At 43.6% G+C, this 18,325-nt stretch overlaps 1 protein-coding gene across 1 annotated transcript in view; it reads left to right on the top strand.

Annotated features, from left to right (window-relative positions):
• The first annotated feature begins 1,291 nt into the window (after positions 1 to 1,291).
• Positions 1,292 to 18,325, top strand: part of TPH2 (tryptophan hydroxylase 2) — an 83,027-nt gene continuing 65,993 nt past the window's right edge. Inside the window, exons 1-5 of the mRNA XM_006197834.3 lie at positions 1,292 to 1,539; positions 3,950 to 4,102; positions 6,755 to 6,938; positions 7,049 to 7,149; positions 12,044 to 12,111. Of these exons, the coding sequence (XP_006197896.1) occupies positions 1,435 to 1,539; positions 3,950 to 4,102; positions 6,755 to 6,938; positions 7,049 to 7,149; positions 12,044 to 12,111 (611 nt within the window). The 5' untranslated portion in view covers positions 1,292 to 1,434. The remainder of the gene's footprint in view (positions 1,540 to 3,949; positions 4,103 to 6,754; positions 6,939 to 7,048; positions 7,150 to 12,043; positions 12,112 to 18,325) is intronic.

Genomic DNA, 18,325 nt, shown 5'->3' with positions numbered 1-18,325 from the left:
ATAATAGTTGAGAGCATGAATTTTGGAGCCAGACTGCCTAAACTTAAATCCTGTCTCGGCCACTCTTTAATTATGTAAACCTTATGCAAACTACTACCTACATTCTTTGTGCCTCAGTTTCTCCATAGTTACTGCATTGTAAGTGTTGTTGTGATGATGAATAATGTTGTTACCCCAAAAACTGCTTAGAATAGGAATTGGCAAATACTAAGTACTTGGTGATATTAACTATTATTATTAGCATTAATTCAATCAATGTATTTAAACTTCACTTTCTTATTAGGTTACCAAAGCTGATTTTTAGGGGAAATGCATGCCAAATAATATTTCAAGATTATATCACATAATAATCATCCCCTCAAAACTCCAGAAACAATTACAATCCAGTTAATTTTTGCTCATCCATTCCTGCATTGAAAATTTTTCATCTTGTTTTCTATATAGACAAGCAGTACCGGCCTTAGGTTTTGTTTAGTTTCACAGTCAAACAAGTTCATTTGATCAAGAGTCTTCCATCCCTCAGGAGGTTGGAAATATTTTCCTGTAACACAGTAATTTTATGACTTACTAAAATTTACCTAGTAAGTACATTAATTGATCTATGCATTTCAAATGGTTGGACTTGTTCTGGTTTTAAATCATCAAAGGAATGACTGATACATAGGTATTTAGTTTCTTCTTCCTTCCACTAAGTGTGGAAGATTCTAGAGTTAGGGCCTCAGCTATGTCTGTAAGTGGCTAAATCACAACCTCACATTTCCTTTGCAATACAGTCTCCTGAACATTATTGCATAGTGGCATCACACGATTGGGAAAGCAGTTCCTTTTATGAACACCATCACACACACAAACACACACACACACATACATGCATGCACACAGTCACAAGTCATCAGATCAGCAAAAGCTTATTAACAAAATAAAATGGCTTAGGGGTTCTGCAGTGTTGATCTTTCTAAAATTATTTCCCTCCTTTTGAAACACATTGAATTCATAGTCACTTAAAGGCCGACGTTAACTTGCCAGTAGCAGGTTTGAGAGATGAGAGCTAATGTCAGGGGACAGATGTTTTCTTTTGCAAATAACACCCTGTTATGTATTGTTCTCCACCACCTACGCCCAAACCGCTACTCGACCTAGGAAACAAATAGCACCAGGAACACAGATAACCTCAGGCTTCAGGTCTGTAATCTGACCGTGGCCATCGGCAGCCAGAAATGAGTTTCTTTCTAATCAGTCTTCCATCAGTCCCCAGTCACTCATATAAAGGAGCCCGGGGAGGGGAGGATTCGCATTGCTCCCTCTTCAGCACCAGGGTTCTGGACAGTGCCAGACTCCCGCGGCTCGCACGCCGGGTCTCTGTCTCCTCCGGCCCCGCTGCTGCTGCCCCTCTACTGCCCCCTGCTGCAGAGAAAGAAAACTACATCGGGATCCATGCAGCCGGCAATGATGATGTTTTCCAGTAAATACTGGGCAAGGAGAGGCTTTTCTCTGGATTCAGCAGTGCCCGAAGAGCATCAGCTCCTTGGCAGCTTAACAGTGAGTACTGAGTAGCTGGCACTCTTTAGCGGAGTGTTTTCTAGCGTAGCGATCGCCGTATCCTTGCCAGACGGACACCTGTTGTAAACCCACACACCTCAACTCCTTCCTCTTACCTGTCTGCTCTGCCTCCCTCCTGTCCGCCTTCAGCCTTCCTTCTCTCTCCATAAAGTAAAGCCGGTGTGCTGATCGATACGTGCTGAACTTTCTTCCCTTAAAGTTTATAAGTTGAAAATAAAGAGGTTCCTGAACATTAAGAATGAGAGATTGTGTGAACCAGTCTTACATCTATCCAAAGTGTGTAGAATTTTGAAAGGCCATTTATTATGAGTAGGAACAGGGAGAAGAAATTAAATAGATTTCTATGTTTCCTGCAAGATTATTGTGTCTTCTATACTCGCTTCCATTTACAAAGCCTAGTCTTTAAACACAGAAGTAATATTTTCTATTTTTGTCCATAGATGCACGTTATTGGAATAAAAAAGATCTGATTCCTTTCAAAAGTTTTCCCGTGTTCCTCATTACTAGGGTTTTTTTTTTTCAGTTTAATTAATGGGGTAATGAAAGCAATACATCATTTGTTTCAGCATTTAAGGCAGTTTTTGTATTTAAATAATAACAGAATAAAAAAGTAATAATTTGTAGGACTTTAGATCGTGATTTGGGATTTGGGGCAATAGTCACGTAGTTTAATAAAAAAAGACAGTGAAAAAAATGTATTCAGATTTCTAGTTATTAAAATATTAAATATTTCATTACTGTACTACCAGAGTTTATCAACCAACTACAATTCAGTCTGTATCATAGAAAAATCTGTTTTAATATTGTAGCTCCAAATATGTGCCAGAGGGTTGTATTGTACTGGTATATTACTACTGGCTAAAATGTTGAAAAGTAAGCAAGGCAAGTTTTGGAGAACTGTTTAAATCAATTTGCAAAAATGAGTCTAAAAATGTAAATAGATTTCCTAACATTTAAATATCATGAATATTTGAATGAGATAGTACATTAAGGCATTCTGGAGCCATAATGAACTGTCAGAAGGAAAACAAAGAAAACTCAGAGTTATGGTTAATATCTAATAACCCTTTTGTATTAAAAAATGCTACTTAAATATATGGCAGATGTTGAGAGTCCTATGACGTTTGAGCTTTTAATGACTAAACACACTGTCAAATACCAATGCCTGTATAAACGCCTTCTCTCCCTCAAGCCATAAATTACAAAATTATTTATTTCTATGATACATAAATCTAGTGAGTGAGGCAATACTAACATGTGAAAATAAAGCCAGTAGAGAAACCAGAGGAAGATAATGGCAAAGCCCTGTATCAAATGTACATTTCTCTGTTTCCTGAGGAAGAAATAGATCGATGTGACAGCACTACGTCACTGTCTGCCAGGGAGAAGTTTCGATGTTTGCCCAATTCTTCATCTGCATGTAAATAACCCCCGAAATTACATCTTAGTTTGCACAGTCTGTCAAATAAAAGTTTCCAGTTTTTTTAAAATTATGTATTTCTGACTATGTGATCCGAGGTTCTGGAATCTGTCATTTTTGTTTTTAGCCAGCAGGACTAATGGTCACTACTTAGTCATGTATTACAGCATCTGAAATGAGCAATGCAGTGTTCATCTTTTCCAGGATCTCAGATTCTACTCTTGGCTCCTAAGGATGACTTAGTTCTTCCTCCCTCCCTCCCTTCCTTCCTTCCTCTTTCTCTCTCTTTCCCTTGTCTTTGTGTGTGTGTGTGTGGCTGTATTTTAATAGCCACTTTTCAGACACCAGCTGCTGACACAGAGGGCCTTAGCTGAGTACATTTCTTTGTGCTGAACGTCTCCAGATAGATTCACATTGACAGCGTGGATCTAATTGCAGAACGGAAGATTATCGATTTTAGTGCATGTCCTGACATATATCAGAATGAAATGAATATTTTGTTTTTAAGATTTAATCAGCACAAAAATTACTCTTGTGAAAAATATGTTTGGTCTTATTCTTGTTATGTTTGGTAATGAAGATAGCTTCCATATGACTTAACTAGGCTAACAGACCAAATTTCATGCTGTAACATAAATCTAGAAAGAAAGTCAGGAATGATTCACACATGAGACTTTATACTTTATGATGGTGAGGTTTTTGTTGCTATTAAAGTGAAGCAAGTCTGAGTCCCCTTTAATTTCAACCACTGGATAGTATCTTTGAGCATTAGAAAGTAGTGTCCTCGAGTACATTACACCAGTATCATGACCGAAAGTTATCAGTGACTTGGCAACTTCTCCTCGAGTTTGTATGATTTCTAGGGCTCCCAGCATATGAATGGATTATCTGGGGGGAAGAAAACACAGCCATAGAAAACTCTGGAATCCTGACTAATATTTGTGTGTCTGTGTTTCTGCCTTCTTGAAGCTAAATAAGGCTAACTCTGGCAAAAGTGATGATAAAAAAGGCGCCAAAGGAAACAGCAAAACTGACACTGCTACCGAGAGCGGCAAGACTGCGGTCATATTCTCCCTGAAAAATGAAGTTGGCGGATTGGTCAAAGCACTGAAACTCTTTCAGGTGAATGTCAAATATTACCTCACTTTAGAAGTGCCTGTGTGCTGGGTTACAAACCTGAATCTATTTCTGGGTAATGTGTTGAAAGGTTCAAAGGCATCAAACAAACTTTGTGAGACTTTACGAGAGGAGTTGGTCTGTCAAACAAGCAACTAAGCCAATTCGTGGGAATCAGGTTTTATTAATTCAGAGTCAGCCTATTAGGGATTCCGCAGACTGTTGCCAGGTGAGGAAGTCAGTAATTAAAAACTGTGAGTTTCCCACCTGGAAATGCAAATACAAACGGAGCCAGAGAGATCTTTAAATATCAAGAGACTGCAGCCTGATTTGATTTGTTGGCATTTGAATCACGCATGTGTCCTAGAGCACATTTATTGCATAAAATGACACACATGAGGCTGGGCACCCGGTATTCCCCGGAGCCTCACTGTTTCATGAACTTAATGTGTCTTTTGTAAAGATGAGTCACTCTGGTTTATGAACTAGGGCTAGCTCTCTCTTTATCTTACAGAAGTGCAGGAGCCTTTTCAGAGGCTCTTTGAGAGGGAGGACAGAGAAGCCCAGAAAAACGATTGTCTTCTTGCGGGGGTGCCCCTGATGGCTCCCCTGCCCCTCAGCGAGCCCCTCCTTGCCCAGTGCAGTTTTTCTGGGGGCCCTGATGGTGATGAGAGCTGCAAGACAGGGAGCCGAGCTCTGCCGGTGCCTCGGGCTGCTGCGGTGGGAAGATGGTTGGAACTGCAGTCAGAGGGTGCAGACCTGTGTTCTCCTGGCTTGGCTCATCTCTAGCTGCTTCCTAGGCTCAATTTCTTCATGTGTAAAATAGCGATAATAATTCCTACCTAACAAGGTTGTTGTGATTAAATAATATGGGTGGAAGTGCTTTGTAAAGGGTCCAGAGAGGAGGCATTACTGTGATGCCTGTTCGATGACCGGAGAGGGGGAATTAGCAGCCTGATTTGGCAAATATTTCCTTGTTCTCTTTTGACCTTGAAGAGAGCTCAGGCAGCATAAACCGTGGTAATGGAAATCTGGGGAAATATTTTACACGTAATTGTATCATCCCATGCTGTTTCCGTACGGTGCCCACAGGCCAATTCTATTAGACAGCTGGGGGTGGTGGAAAAGTCCCGGAAGAAGGAGTTGGTGGCCCTGAGTCTTCGCTCAACCATCAGCTAGTCATGGGGCCTTAGTTACATCACTGAACCCATGTGGACCTCAGGTTCCTTGTCTAAAAATATCGACTCTGCTTCAACCAAAGGATGTTAAAAGCCCGAAGTGACACAATGTGTGTGAAGACTCTTGAATTTTGAACTTTAATATTAGTCTCACCTTTACTATCTGCTAATTTAGAAAATATGGCCTTATTGAGAAAGTTAATCAACACAGAAATAGAGCATTTAGTGTCCTGGTCACAGAATTAGTTTCTTTATACAGAGAAGGATGCTGTTTGATTTTTACCTTAGTCTGGCACCAGACACTACCTTGCCTGTGCTGAAAATTCAGAGGCCATCCAGGATTGTATCAGGAGTTGTGCTGATGATCAGAGTCTACCGTGGACTGATAGGGAGGGATCTACTTATATGAGGGTGGGTTAGGGTGGAGAGAACTCCTCAGTCTTCCATTAACTCAGGCCAAAGGAAGATTATATCACTGGGGAAATTTAAACCTGAGGATTAAGTATTAAATTGCTGTCCTCAAGTACCTTAGCGTAAGGAGATTCTACTTCTGATACTCATCAGGATAGTTGTAGCAACACATCCCTGGATAAGGCCAGCCTGGAGGTTGCTGAAAGAAACCAGTTACTAAGTGGTTCCGTTTAGGGCTTCCCCTCTCCTCCCCATCCCCTCCCCCTCCCTCCCCCACCTCTCCCTCTTCCCTCCTTTCCTTTCCCTCCTCCTTCTCTTCCTCCCTCTTTTTCTCTGTAGAGATCCTTTCTTGGCTACTTTCCTTGTTTCTTTTTTTTTTTCCCCTACAATGTGGACCACACTTTGGCCAGTGTTTCCCAAACTTCAGTCATTTTCGCATCACCTTCCCACTTTCTGCCTCATTTGCCTGCTATTTGGATTATTAATTAGTTTCCCAAAGATTATCTTATTTTTAAACTCTATTTCAAAAAGAAATGTTTTAGAACTATGGAATCAGGGGTTTGAATTTTAGTTAGATTTTTGGGGGAAAACATATAAAGCAAATAAATAAATCTGGGGACTAGAGGACAACATGATAAACTAACCCCCGCCCCCAAATAATCAAGTGCACCACCAGTGGGATGTGGACTGCCCCGAGAAGTGATAATGTTCATAATTATCATATTTTTGGGGGTCCTTTACATACCTTAATGTGCTCCTTTTAAAAAATGAGATGGGAAAACCTACATGCAGTCACTATTCTTATTAACAGAGATAATTCTTATTAACAGAGATAACTATTCTTATTAACAGAGATATTCTTATTAACAGAGATAATTAACAGAGATATTAACAGAGAAATATTAACAGAGATAATTTCCGTGTTTTAGTCAACAGAGAGAGAGGATTGCCTTTTCCTCTTTGGTGGGCGCGTGGCACATTTTGCTCATGAGTTGAACAAGAACGGCCCATGGCGTCCCTTTTACCGTGTCCTGAAGGTGAGTTAGAGCTGTTGCTTCTGTTTCCACAGGAAAAACATGTCAACATGGTTCACATCGAGTCCAGGAAATCCCGGCGAAGAAGCTCGGAGGTTGAAATTTTCGTGGACTGTGAGTGCAGCAAAACGGAATTCAGCGAGCTCATTCAGTCACTGAAATTTCAAACCACAATCGTGACGCTGAATCCGCCAGAGAGCATTTGGACAGAGGAAGAAGGCAAGGCCAGTTTTTGCTTGTCGGGGGATTTTGCAATAAGGCAAATGTTGCAAAGGGGAAAACACAATCTGTGAGCTAATATTTTTGAACCCACGCTGTGTTTTCAGCAGAGCTGGAGGATGTGCCCTGGTTCCCCCGGAAGATCTCTGAGTTAGACAGATGCTCTCACAGAGTCCTCATGTATGGCTCTGAACTGGATGCCGACCACCCAGTAAGTGTCCCATAAAACCCACTCCTCGTGGCTCTTCCCGCTCCTCCCGTCTGCCAGCCAGGGTCCCAGTCTGTGCCGCAATGCTTTCCTGTACAGCAACTTACTGTTTATTCCTCCTAACTGAGAGCAAACTTTTAAGTGTTGAAGCTTCCCTGCCCATATGTGTGGCTGGAAGCATTTCTGCCTAGCATTTATTTATTATTTTTTTAAAGGATTGGGTAGAGGAGGAGAGTATAAACCTTGGAGAATATTTCCGTGGAATTAGACAGCCTGAAATATACTTGCAGATGGTGACCCTTGGAAAAACGATGAGCTGAAATGGATCACCGCTTTGGGAAACCAGGGGGGACTAGGCATTACAGGGCTCAGGGAGAGACTAAAATTCCCCTTGCCGCTTCCCTTGAATGGAGGTAGTTAGGTGTGGAGTAATGGTCTCCGTGGAAAGGCAGAGGGTTGGTTATAGAATAAGGCTGTCGCGGAAGACACATCCTTCCCCCCATCTACTCTGAATCTATTTACCACCATCCCTCCTCCACGCCAATAAAATGACCACATGTAAAGAAATATGATATGTAGTAAGCACTTCCCACTATTCCCTGTCTCCCCCTTCACATCAATTTTTATTTAACCCAAGAGGCCTGAAACTTCTTTATGGTCGGAGTGAAGTACAGTTAATCGTCTGGGAGAAGCAAGCAATGTACTCATTCTTTACAAGCCGTTTTATCCCCCCAGCGCCCTACGCCTAAAAATGGGCAGGTTAAAGGGTGAAACCCAAGCAGACTGGTCATGCTTATAGGAGCCTTTTCTGGTCTGAGGGTAATGGTTTTCAGATACTCATTTTCTTTAAATGGAGGAAATCTGATAGTGAGACTACATGCAGAGGTCCTAAGGGTGGCCCCAGGACCAGCCACATCGGCCTCACCTGGGGGCTGGTTCTCGCAAGCACACACTTCAGTTTGAGAACCACTGTTTTATAGGAAACTGTGACAACTTCGACAAGAGGGAATTTTTCAGTGAAATCAGTCATTTGGCATAATATACAAATTCAAGTCAATTCAAACCAAACAAACCTAATTTAACTGTACGACTTTTAAAAAGCTGAAATTGCTCAAAGACAGTGTATGACATTTGCCAATATGACCTAAACTTTCAGTATAATTCACAGTAGTTCACATGGAAGGCTCCTGAACTTCAGAAAAATTCTCAAAATTGCCTTTAATAATCATCTATTTGTTTATCTTCTCTTTCCCTGCCTCGGAGCAATCAGAATTAGCACAGAAGCCTGATTTAAGAGATTAGCAAGTAACAGGATCACACAGACACCAGTTGTTAATTTGCAGGGTGACCTTGGGCAAGTCCATGTATTTTTGCAACCAAATTTTTCATGTAAGAGGTGGAAATAAAATTCTTATTGACCTCAGAGGGGTGTTTGAAGAGCCTAGTTAATCAAACAACTGGAAAGCATTTTGGCAAGAGTGAATGCTTAACTCCAGGAGTGGAAATACTGTTTTAAATCATCCAGATCAACGCCTGTACAGTAAAGGATTTCTTGCTAACTTCCTATTTCCAAATGCTCCCCGTAGTCTAATTTGAAAATTACTCAACCTGGAGAAAGGGGGTCAGACATTTTAACGGAACAACCATAGGAACCACTGACCTTGCTGTTAAAAAAAAAAAAACAAAAACCCAATGCCCAGCATCAGTTTTCCTGTGCTTAATTTTGATCCATTCCTCCTAATTACAGCCACCTTATGAAATCTTACTTTCTATGCAGCCACTTGAAATAATTACTTAGCAATCTCCTACCTCACTCATCATTTTTTTTAACCATGCATATTCTTCCATAAGCATACCCAATGTTCATTATGTGAAATTTGATGTTGGTAAGCTGGGTGTTTTTTTTTTTTTTGTAAGTTATTGTTTGATGAAGATAGAAGATCCCCTGAGGCAGGGATTGTTGTGTTAGGATGACATTCTAGTGCTAGGAAGGCTCAGAAGGGGCTTGGAATGTGGGTCGGGCTGCTGGGCTCCCTAGAAAGGGTTAAATATGTAGGCCAGTCCATCTTAAACTTTAATGGACAAACGAATCACCTGGAGGATCTTTTCGACATGCAGGGAGGTGGGGCTGAGGTTAGCAAGCTCCCAGCTGAGGCCTACTCTAGGGGTCTGGGGAGCACACTTTGAGCAGCCAGAGTCTAGACAGGGAGAATCTTTCAAAGTGTGGTTCAAGTTCCCCCCATAAGTGCTGGTTAAAAATGCAGTACCTTGAGGCTCCCCTGAAGCCTACTGAATCAGAACTTCCAGGGAGGGACCCTGGAATCTTCATTTAAAAGGATTTGCAGGAGTCCCCAATGAGCTCTAAAGCTTGAGAACAGACGTCTTAGCCCCCTGATTCACGGCAATAGCTTTCCATTCAAGTAATCTGTGGGGAATTAAAAAATATTTGACTGCCAGGGTCTCAGCTCAGAATGCTTGAATCAGAACTTCTGGGAACGTGTCCAGGTTTGGAGTAGGAGTCAGAGTCCCCTAGATGATCCCAATATTCCAGTGGGGTTGACCTCTTTGGGACGGCTATGCGTGCCAACGTACACCCAGCTGAGCACCTTCCGCTGTGGACTGGGTCTCTGCAACCCTTGATATAAATTGAGAGAGGAAGGGTGGTGCACAGCCAATACTTTCTGAGTGCTAGGGTTGCCAATTTACCAAATAAAAATATAGGATGCCGAATTAAATTTGCATTTTATATAATAAGCAGTTTTTTTTTTTCAGTGTAAGTTATGCCCCACGTATTGCACTGGTGTCCTGTATGTTATCCAGTAACCTTATCCCTGGCTTCAGTTTAGAGCAGATGGCCAAGGCATGCTGTGTCTCTGTGACTGCTGGTGTAGCTACTAGCATCCCTGTTTTGTTTCATCGGTCTGAGGTCCCATCCAGGAAGCTCTGGATCGCCCATAACACTTGCATGATCACCGCCACACTCAGCTGATGAGGCATGATGAGTAAATCATTCTCGAGGGTGCCTAGAAAAGATGCAGGTGTTTGCCGAGAAGTGGGTGGAGATGCTTCAGGAAGCCCAGCAGATTACGATGCTGTTTCCATGGTGTCTGGTTTGGCAGGAACCAGAGAACACAGGCTGTGCTCTTCACACAGCTCTTCCCCTTTATTCACAGCCTGCTTGCTTTCTGAGTAGTAAGGATGCTCGAACCCTTCCGTCTTCCCATCCCAGGTCTCTTGTGATGACTAGTGAGTGTTGAAACCCATACTTTCCAGTGTGACCGTGTCTACCCTTTATAGCATGAGACCTTTTCTTAGGTCACAGACCCATTTATGAATGTGGTAACTATGGTCACAAAATTTTGTATACACACATTTGAAGGCTTCGCAAGCCTGCCTAGGAGCTCCAGTTTAAAAACTCCCAACTCCTAACGGAAGAAACAAAGCACTAGCTTTGGCGCGGGGGTGCTTCACTTCCGCAGGGCACTCCCTCCCTCCCTCTGCTCTTGACCCTCTTGGCATCCCCGAGAGGAAGGCTGTTGGCAACGGAAGTTCTTCGTGTCTGTTCCGCACACAGTCCTGTGAAGGATCTCAAGGCCAGTCCTCCTTCAGCCAGAAGAGAGAACAGAAAGGATTTTCTCTGAGTACGGGTTTCCTCTTGAACAGGCCCCCTCGCATAAGTGTCTGAGTTGACACTGAGTGAGCAGAGGCTGTGCAGATCTCTGTGGGGCTGTCCCAGCCCTCCTCTCAGGGCCCACGATCCCAGCAGCCTGGCCCCTGGCCTGGCCCCCCTCCTCAGACCGGCCGCCGCTCCCTGCTTTCCCTCTGCGGTTGTAGGGGTTTGCAGCTGTAAGAAGTTAAATGGCACCAATTCCTGCTGGGTTTGCGGCAGTTGCAAGAAACAACCCTGGAAAGCATTGATTGTCTGAAAGTACCTGAAGGAAAGGAAAATGGAAAACCTGTTGACAAAAGGAGAGGTTCTTGGGTAATCCAGGAGGCCTCTCAGAAGGATTCCGCTGGATTGAAGAGTGACAGACAGTATGTTTAATTTCCCAAGTGCATGGTGACGGGAAAAACCTTGAGGCTGGCTAAAGGCTGGTCAGAATCATAGAAGCCAGCCAGGGAGGGAGCTAACCTGCTATCCTGTGCACAAGTCTCTTGTAATCGACTTTGTGTTGTTGTGTGGCTATACTCATAACACACAGCAAAACCTCTCTAATTCATCCCATTTGGGGATTTGATGATTATTCCGAAAGACAAAATTTTAATACATGTACAGTTATTGGTCAGTTACACAAAGCAATTAAAGTTAGCTTAAGTCACTGAATAGCCATGTTAAAGGGACCTGTTTTAATGAACAAATAAGATTAATTTGTAAGTAAGATCAATTACACATACATGATACTGGAAAACCAAAGAATATTGTTCACAGTAACAACTGGCTTAACTAAGCCAGTCTGCCTACTTTGTGGAAGGATAAACCTGAGTCTGAATTCCCACGCATCCCAAAAGAGGGCAGCCCGAATTTAATGAGGTTCCGCGGTAGGCACAATTCGCTTCTGCCATTGTCACGAAGACGGCCGTCCAAGGATAAAATTTACATTTGACTTGGACGCTCACTAAACATCATAGTGGTTTTCTTTCTTTTTTTCTCACAGCGATTTTTTTTTTGGATTGGAATACTTAATATTTTTATTACTTTTTTATTGAAGTATTACAATGTTGTGCTAACACAAGGTTGTACAGCATGGTGATTTGTGTATATATTCCTCTTCATATTCTTTCTCATTACAGGCCATTACGAGGTATTGAATATTTCCTCACAGCGATTTTCTTTTAGGCTTTCTGAAGCTAATTTTCTAGCACTCTGTTGAACAACTTAATCTCCTTTCTCTTTAAGGGATTTAAAGACAATGTCTATCGACAGAGAAGAAAGTATTTTGTGGATGTCGCCATGGGTTATAAATAGTAAGTACCTGTGTAAATCTTTCTTGTGACTTGTTGCCGGTGAGTTAGGAAAAAACCCACGCTGTGTTAAACAGACCTGTCTTCTCTTCATTTTGACTTTTGCAGAAAGCAGGCATGAACCATTATAAATACTCACCAACTCTGCAGGCTTTAAATGCCAACACAGATGTTTGACATCCAGGGAATAATTGTAAGATAATGAGAGCCGCAGGCCACATGCCAAGTGCTCCATTTTCACCGGCGCACTCGTGGCTCAGTTAAGGCAAGGAGCCATTTTTCTTGTTCACTCTGTGGGGCCCAGAAAATGTTTTAATTTGACTTTTGACTCGACTTTTTAGTAACCCCTTCCATGTCCAGCTTCGCCAGTGAAAGTTGAGGATTCAGCAAGAATGGCGAAAGGGCAGCCGAAATAAAACAGAAATGCCTTTGCTTCACAGGGAAAGGGGAGCTCCCTGTACACTGGAGGGCTTACGGTAGAGTTTCATCCCCAGTCCGGGGTCAGGGTGGGGATGAGACTGGAGACCGTCAGGACTGGGCCAAGGACCGTGCTGAGTGTATTGTCACCGGCAGCCCCGCAGTGCGGAGACCGCAGGCCGTGTCTAGGAAGATGGCGTGGACGCGAGTCCTCGGTTAATTCTGCTCACACGAGTAAAACTTACAGACTGTCGCAGGGCTGTCGCTGTCTGTCCTTTGGCATGTGATCAGCTGCATGAATCTTGTCATCAGAGCAAAATGCAAATCTGCGCCTGGTAGGAAAGAGGCTTTCTTACCCCAGTTGAGACTGGTGAGAAGGTTGACTGTCCTGTGGGGCAAGTTTCTGGGTGAGAATTTAGGACATTATGTGTGTTATAGAGGGTACCGGTGTGTTTTTCTTCCTTCCTTCCCTACCCCCTTCCCTCCTTCCTTCCTTCCGTCCTTCCTTCCTTCCTTCGTCCCTTCCTTCCTCTCTCCCTCCTTCCCTCCCTCCCTTTCTTTCTTTCTTTCTTTCTTTCTTTCTTTTTTTTTTTTTTAAAGAATCTGATGCACAGGTGCTTAAAGCAAAGTGAGAGTGTTCCCCATCGCACCTCTGATTGACAGCCCTTTGCTCGTTTCTAACCTCCCTTGATGCTTTGGCGCTCTTCCCTTCCCTTCCTCCTCCCAGGCCCCAGGCATCCTTCATCCTTTCTCCATGTTTGTAATCAGGACAACCAGGACTCTTTGGCATTCGCTTTTCCACGTGTGTCTATTCCAGTCCCTCCTCCTCTGTTCCGAGCAGCCTCTCGACCCTCTTTAGACCTCCCCCCATCATCAGTGCTCACGGCTTATCTGGGCTCGGGCCAAACCTCACGCCCCTTTTGGATCCTCAGCATGACTGATCACTAGCCCCGTCACCCAGTGTTTCCTAATTAAATGCCAAGCGAGGACTGATGGGCCAAATTCCCTTTTTCACATCAGGCCCTGAGAAGTGGTTGTGAGCCTGAAGACTGGCTCCCTCTGGTTTGCGGTTGCTCCCTGTGGAATCAGGTCATGTCGGCTTAGATGGGTCCTTACAAGGCGTGTGGGCAGGACGGGCCTTTGGGGCATGACCTGTCCCCGACGTGGTAAAAGCTCAGAGCTTGGCAGAGCCTTTTTCTTGAGCTAAAACAGAGAGAGAGAAATGTATTTAATACATACATGCTGTATGTACTGTATTATATACAAAGGGACAACACATGTTTGTATGTATGTATGTGTATAAAGGATTGTGTTAGTACAGTGGTCAAGGGATTACCTCAAATATTATTTCTTCATTCTTGAGCCCAGAAACTGGACAGACAGGCTGACAGTGTGGTGACACTGGTAGAACTGGTATATATATGAGTGGACCAGTTTCAAGGAGCATTGATAAGGATGAGTCTTACGGTTTTAAAGAAAACCTATTTATATGGAGAAGAGAGGAAAGGAGCATAGAGTTAAAATGATGGCGGGGAGGCTCTCAAAGTGGTAACTAGAGTTTGCGTTTGCCATTGTCTCTTAGCTCAAGAGTGAAATGGAGGTGCGGTGTCTAGGGAACACTGGAGGCTGGACACGGTGGAGGTTTTACGCACAGCAGGGCTGCACGCAGCTGGAGCAGTCCAGGATCTCGTCCGTGTGTGTAGGGGCCTGACTTTTTGTAACTGAATGCCCAAGAGGCTGAGGGAGGCAGGAAACTGCCGAGTCATCATGACACAGGGAGAAACTCCTGTCCCAGGACTCCTACGACTCTCCCAGTTGTCGTGACACCAGAGAGGCCGTGTTATGTTATCTGATGGATACAGAGTCAGAGGACAGGGTGTTTAACTAAGAGAGTTTGAAGTCCAGGGCATTGTATCCCTCTGCCCTGGAAGACGCTGATGACATAGAATAACAAAGTGATTAAAACGGGCTTTGGAGTCAGGCGATGTGGGGTTTGAGTCCTGGCTTCACTCTTTCTAGGCAGGTGGTCAAACCTCACTGTGCCTCTCGGGTTCTTTATCTGGAAGTGGGTCTAACAACGGGACCCACCTCTGGGATGTAGTCAGGATTGTGAAAGAGGATGCAGGCGCTGTGCTGAGCACGGAGATGGTCCAGGATTTGTGATCATCAGTGTCAGTTATGGTTATTACATCCTCCTCCTCCCTTTCCTCAGGCTGGCTTCAGTTTTCAGGTGATCCACTGTTTCATTCTTTAGCTAGGTTAACGCCACTGTTAATGTGCCATCTTAGCAAATACTGTAGCTCCCTAGGGTCCCTAGTTTCTCATTTAAAGGCTGCTCATGAACTGACACTTTTTGTGCTGCCCAACCTCCCTCTTTATGAAGAGATCTCGTAGGAAGCAATCCTAGACCCATTTGGGTGTGTGGGGAAGCCTCCAAGATATTGATGACAGATCACCAGTTGCCTTGGGTGCTTCTTGTAAGTGGACAATGTGAGCCAAGTGCCTGCCAGGAGTGGCTAACTCTGGAAGACACAAATCTAGGACTAGCAGAACCTAGTAGGGAGAAAAGGATTGCTCCTTAGTGCCCCTCACGCCGTCACTGCTGTGGCTTCTCAGAGTGTGAATATGAGGATACATAAGACTTAGCCATTGTGTATGTGTGTGTGTGTGTGCAAGCTCGTGCAACAGTGCTGGTGGGATGGGGCACAGGTGCTCCCAAATCCCAGGTCAGCCTGGGCCATGGTCTCCAGTTTGCCATGCCGTAAGGAAGATTTCCTTTGGGTTTCACAGAAAATAAAGATGCAATTTCTAATTGACATAGGTGTTTTTCTAGAGCTGATGGCTTTCCGACTGAGCAAAGGAAAAAAATGTCGATACGATAATTGCTAAAAACAAACTCGTGATTCAATCTGATTTTCTGAACCAAAGCTTGGAACCACTGGTCTGTGGAGCAGATTATTTGGAATTGGGGTGGTCCTGAAAAATCTGGCATGTGAGATCTCTTCAAATATGGTTTGTTAATAATAAAATTAGGGACCATTTGGACACCGGGAGAAGACTTTCATTCCCTGTTGATAATTCATTCAGGCTTTATGAGCACTAAGAAGTCAAATATATGGTCAGAAATATCGATGGAGATGGAGTGCAGATATTTTGGTGGTGGTGTAGTGATGGGCAGGATGGAGACTGAGGTGTCGATAGGTAAGGGGAAGGAGAAGATGTGAAATCCAGGATAATGGATATCAAAACACTTTAAGGAATTTGTGTTGAATACTGTATTTTTCTGTGATAGTCTTGAAGGGATAAAGCAGGGGGAAAAATCAATCCAAGCAGAGAAAAATAAAAAAAATTCTACTCGACGATGAAAAACAGCAGGCTGAAAGTCCGTGTTACCATGAAAAGGGAAGAGGAGAGGGAGTGGGGCCATGTCACATGCTGAGACCCTTGGTAGGTGCCACTCAGGGGAGATGCTGATTGACAGCGCTGCTGAGAAACAGGATTGATGACCCAGAGGTCCTCCACCCGCAGACCTGCCTGAGCATCGGGGAGGCCTAACTGCCTCACCAGTAACAGTAGAGAAAAATTCATCAGTGCAAACATCATTCTCCATGGATGACCCGAGAAGGAAGGCAGTGAACGAGGAGGGCGCTGCTTCCAAAATCATCCTTGAGACGGCATGCGGATCACATCCCCGTCTTCCGCCACCCAAATAAAAGAAATCCTAGTATAAACAGAAGAAGCACCCCGTGATTAGATGATGGGCAGTGTGTGCAGACGTGCCGTTGGGAGGAAAAGGAGGTGCGTGGGGGGCAGATGGCGTGTGGGGGAAGAGAAAATCAGGACTGTGATAGCGTGGCGGTTAGGTTTGGCTGAAACAATCCAGTTTTCCATCATATTTTAACCCTGGCATTAGCTTTGCTGAGTGTCTGTGGGTTAAACAATTGCTGTATTGTTGGGGAAGAAGAATCAGTAATTTATTTTTTTCCAATCCACTAGAAAGAAACACGTTTTTCTTTCGGGGCTATTACACTGATTATTCCTCAGTAATAGGCATGCATATTTAATTTAATTATGTTTTTGGTGGGGGTAGCGGTAGTTATTTCAAGCCATCTTGCTCTCTTGAAAAGAGGCCCCGAGCCCTGACTTTAATTATGCCACTCTTGTTTGCCTAAATTGATTCTGAATATTACCGTGATGGTGTGTTATGAATGTGCTTTCTCCTGGCTGAAATTCAAGTGGTACATGAATTTCATGGTCTTCTCATGCGGCTGCTTCCTCTTTGATTGATTTATGTTTTTTAGTCCATGTAACAGGGAAATGCAAATATCAATAGGGAAGGTAAATAAGGGAGTTTCAACATGCCAGAATTTGCTTAAAGTTGAAAAACCCCCTAATTTGCCAGGAGAACTTATTTGATTTCAAATTCAGGGGTCTAAGTGATTCCTTAACAGCTCTTAGCCTCAGTTTTCTCCTCTGTAAAATGGAGATAATAGTATCTCTTCCTTTTGTCTGCTGGAAGTGCTTTAGGGATTAAGCGAAATCAATGGATCGTTGCTACACAATGTACTTTATTATTATCTTTATCAAAGCAATAATGAAAGGATCTAGACCAAAAGCCTGAGGTTCCTCAGACTCCCGACCCACTTGGAGGGTTCCTTTCTCCAGTTTCTTTTTTGATCTGAGAGGCAGTGTGTGCAGTGGTTAAGAGGGCAGAAGTTACAGCTGCACTGCCCGTGGTGAGTTCCAGCTTTACTACTTACCAGCTGAGAGACCCCTGTGAAATATTTGTCTTCTGTGCCTCAGTTTCCTTATCTGTAAAATGGGGATAGCTCTACTACTGCTTATGGGATTGCTGTACGGATTAAATGAGCTAGTGTATGAACAGCACTTTGAACACTACAGAGGAACTGCTATATAAGTATTTGCTAATATTGTTACAGTATTTTTCTTACCTGAACTGATCTTTCCTTTATGTCTACCCTCATGCACCAAATCTTTTTATTACCTTTTGGGGAACACATTTCTTTATTCCCCTCAGCTAGGACTTTCTTTAAGCCCTGACTTCCACCTGATTTTTACACTGCATTAGTTATTCATTTCTGTGTAACAAATGACCCCCAAATTGGGCAGCTTAAAACCACAATTATTTTCTCACAACATTTCTGAGGGGCAGGAATGGAGGAGCAGCTTAGCTGGGTGATTCTGGATCAGGGTCTCTCATGAAGCTGGAGTCAAAGCGTTGACCAAAGAAGCAGTCATCTGAAGGCTTGACTGTGGCTGGAGGATCTGCTTCCAGTATGGTCACCGACATGGCAGTTGGCAGGAGGCCACAGCTTCTTGCAGCCTGAGCCTCTGTGCCTTTTATAACCTAGCTTCTGAAAGGACTCTCCATCACTCCTGATGTGTTCTACTGGTTTCATAGCGCAACTCTGACACACTGTGGGAGGGGGCTACACATAGCCCTGAATACCAGGAGGTGGGGTTCATTCAGAACTGTCTTGGAGGCTGGCTACTACATGCATCTAACTTGTACTCAATTTTATTTCTTTAAGACCCTCCCTAACTGCTTTCCCACAGTAGGTTCCTGCATTATCTGCCAAACTAATTTTTGTGAAAGCAGAGTTAGCAGAACATGTGGCAGATGTATAGGCTTTGGAGCGAGACAGAACTGGGCTTGAATTCCTGCTCCACCACTTACAAGCTTTGTGGCCTTGAGCACTGACCCAGCCTCTCTGGGTCTCAGCGCCCTTGTCTTAAAACGGGCACCATGTCTGCCGCGTATGGTTCAGAGGGTTATCAG

Source organism: Vicugna pacos, chromosome 12, assembly GCF_048564905.1.
Source record: "Vicugna pacos chromosome 12, VicPac4, whole genome shotgun sequence".
NCBI classification, from domain to species: domain Eukaryota; kingdom Metazoa; phylum Chordata; class Mammalia; order Artiodactyla; family Camelidae; genus Vicugna; species Vicugna pacos.
This window is presented reverse-complemented; position numbering and strand designations above follow the sequence as displayed.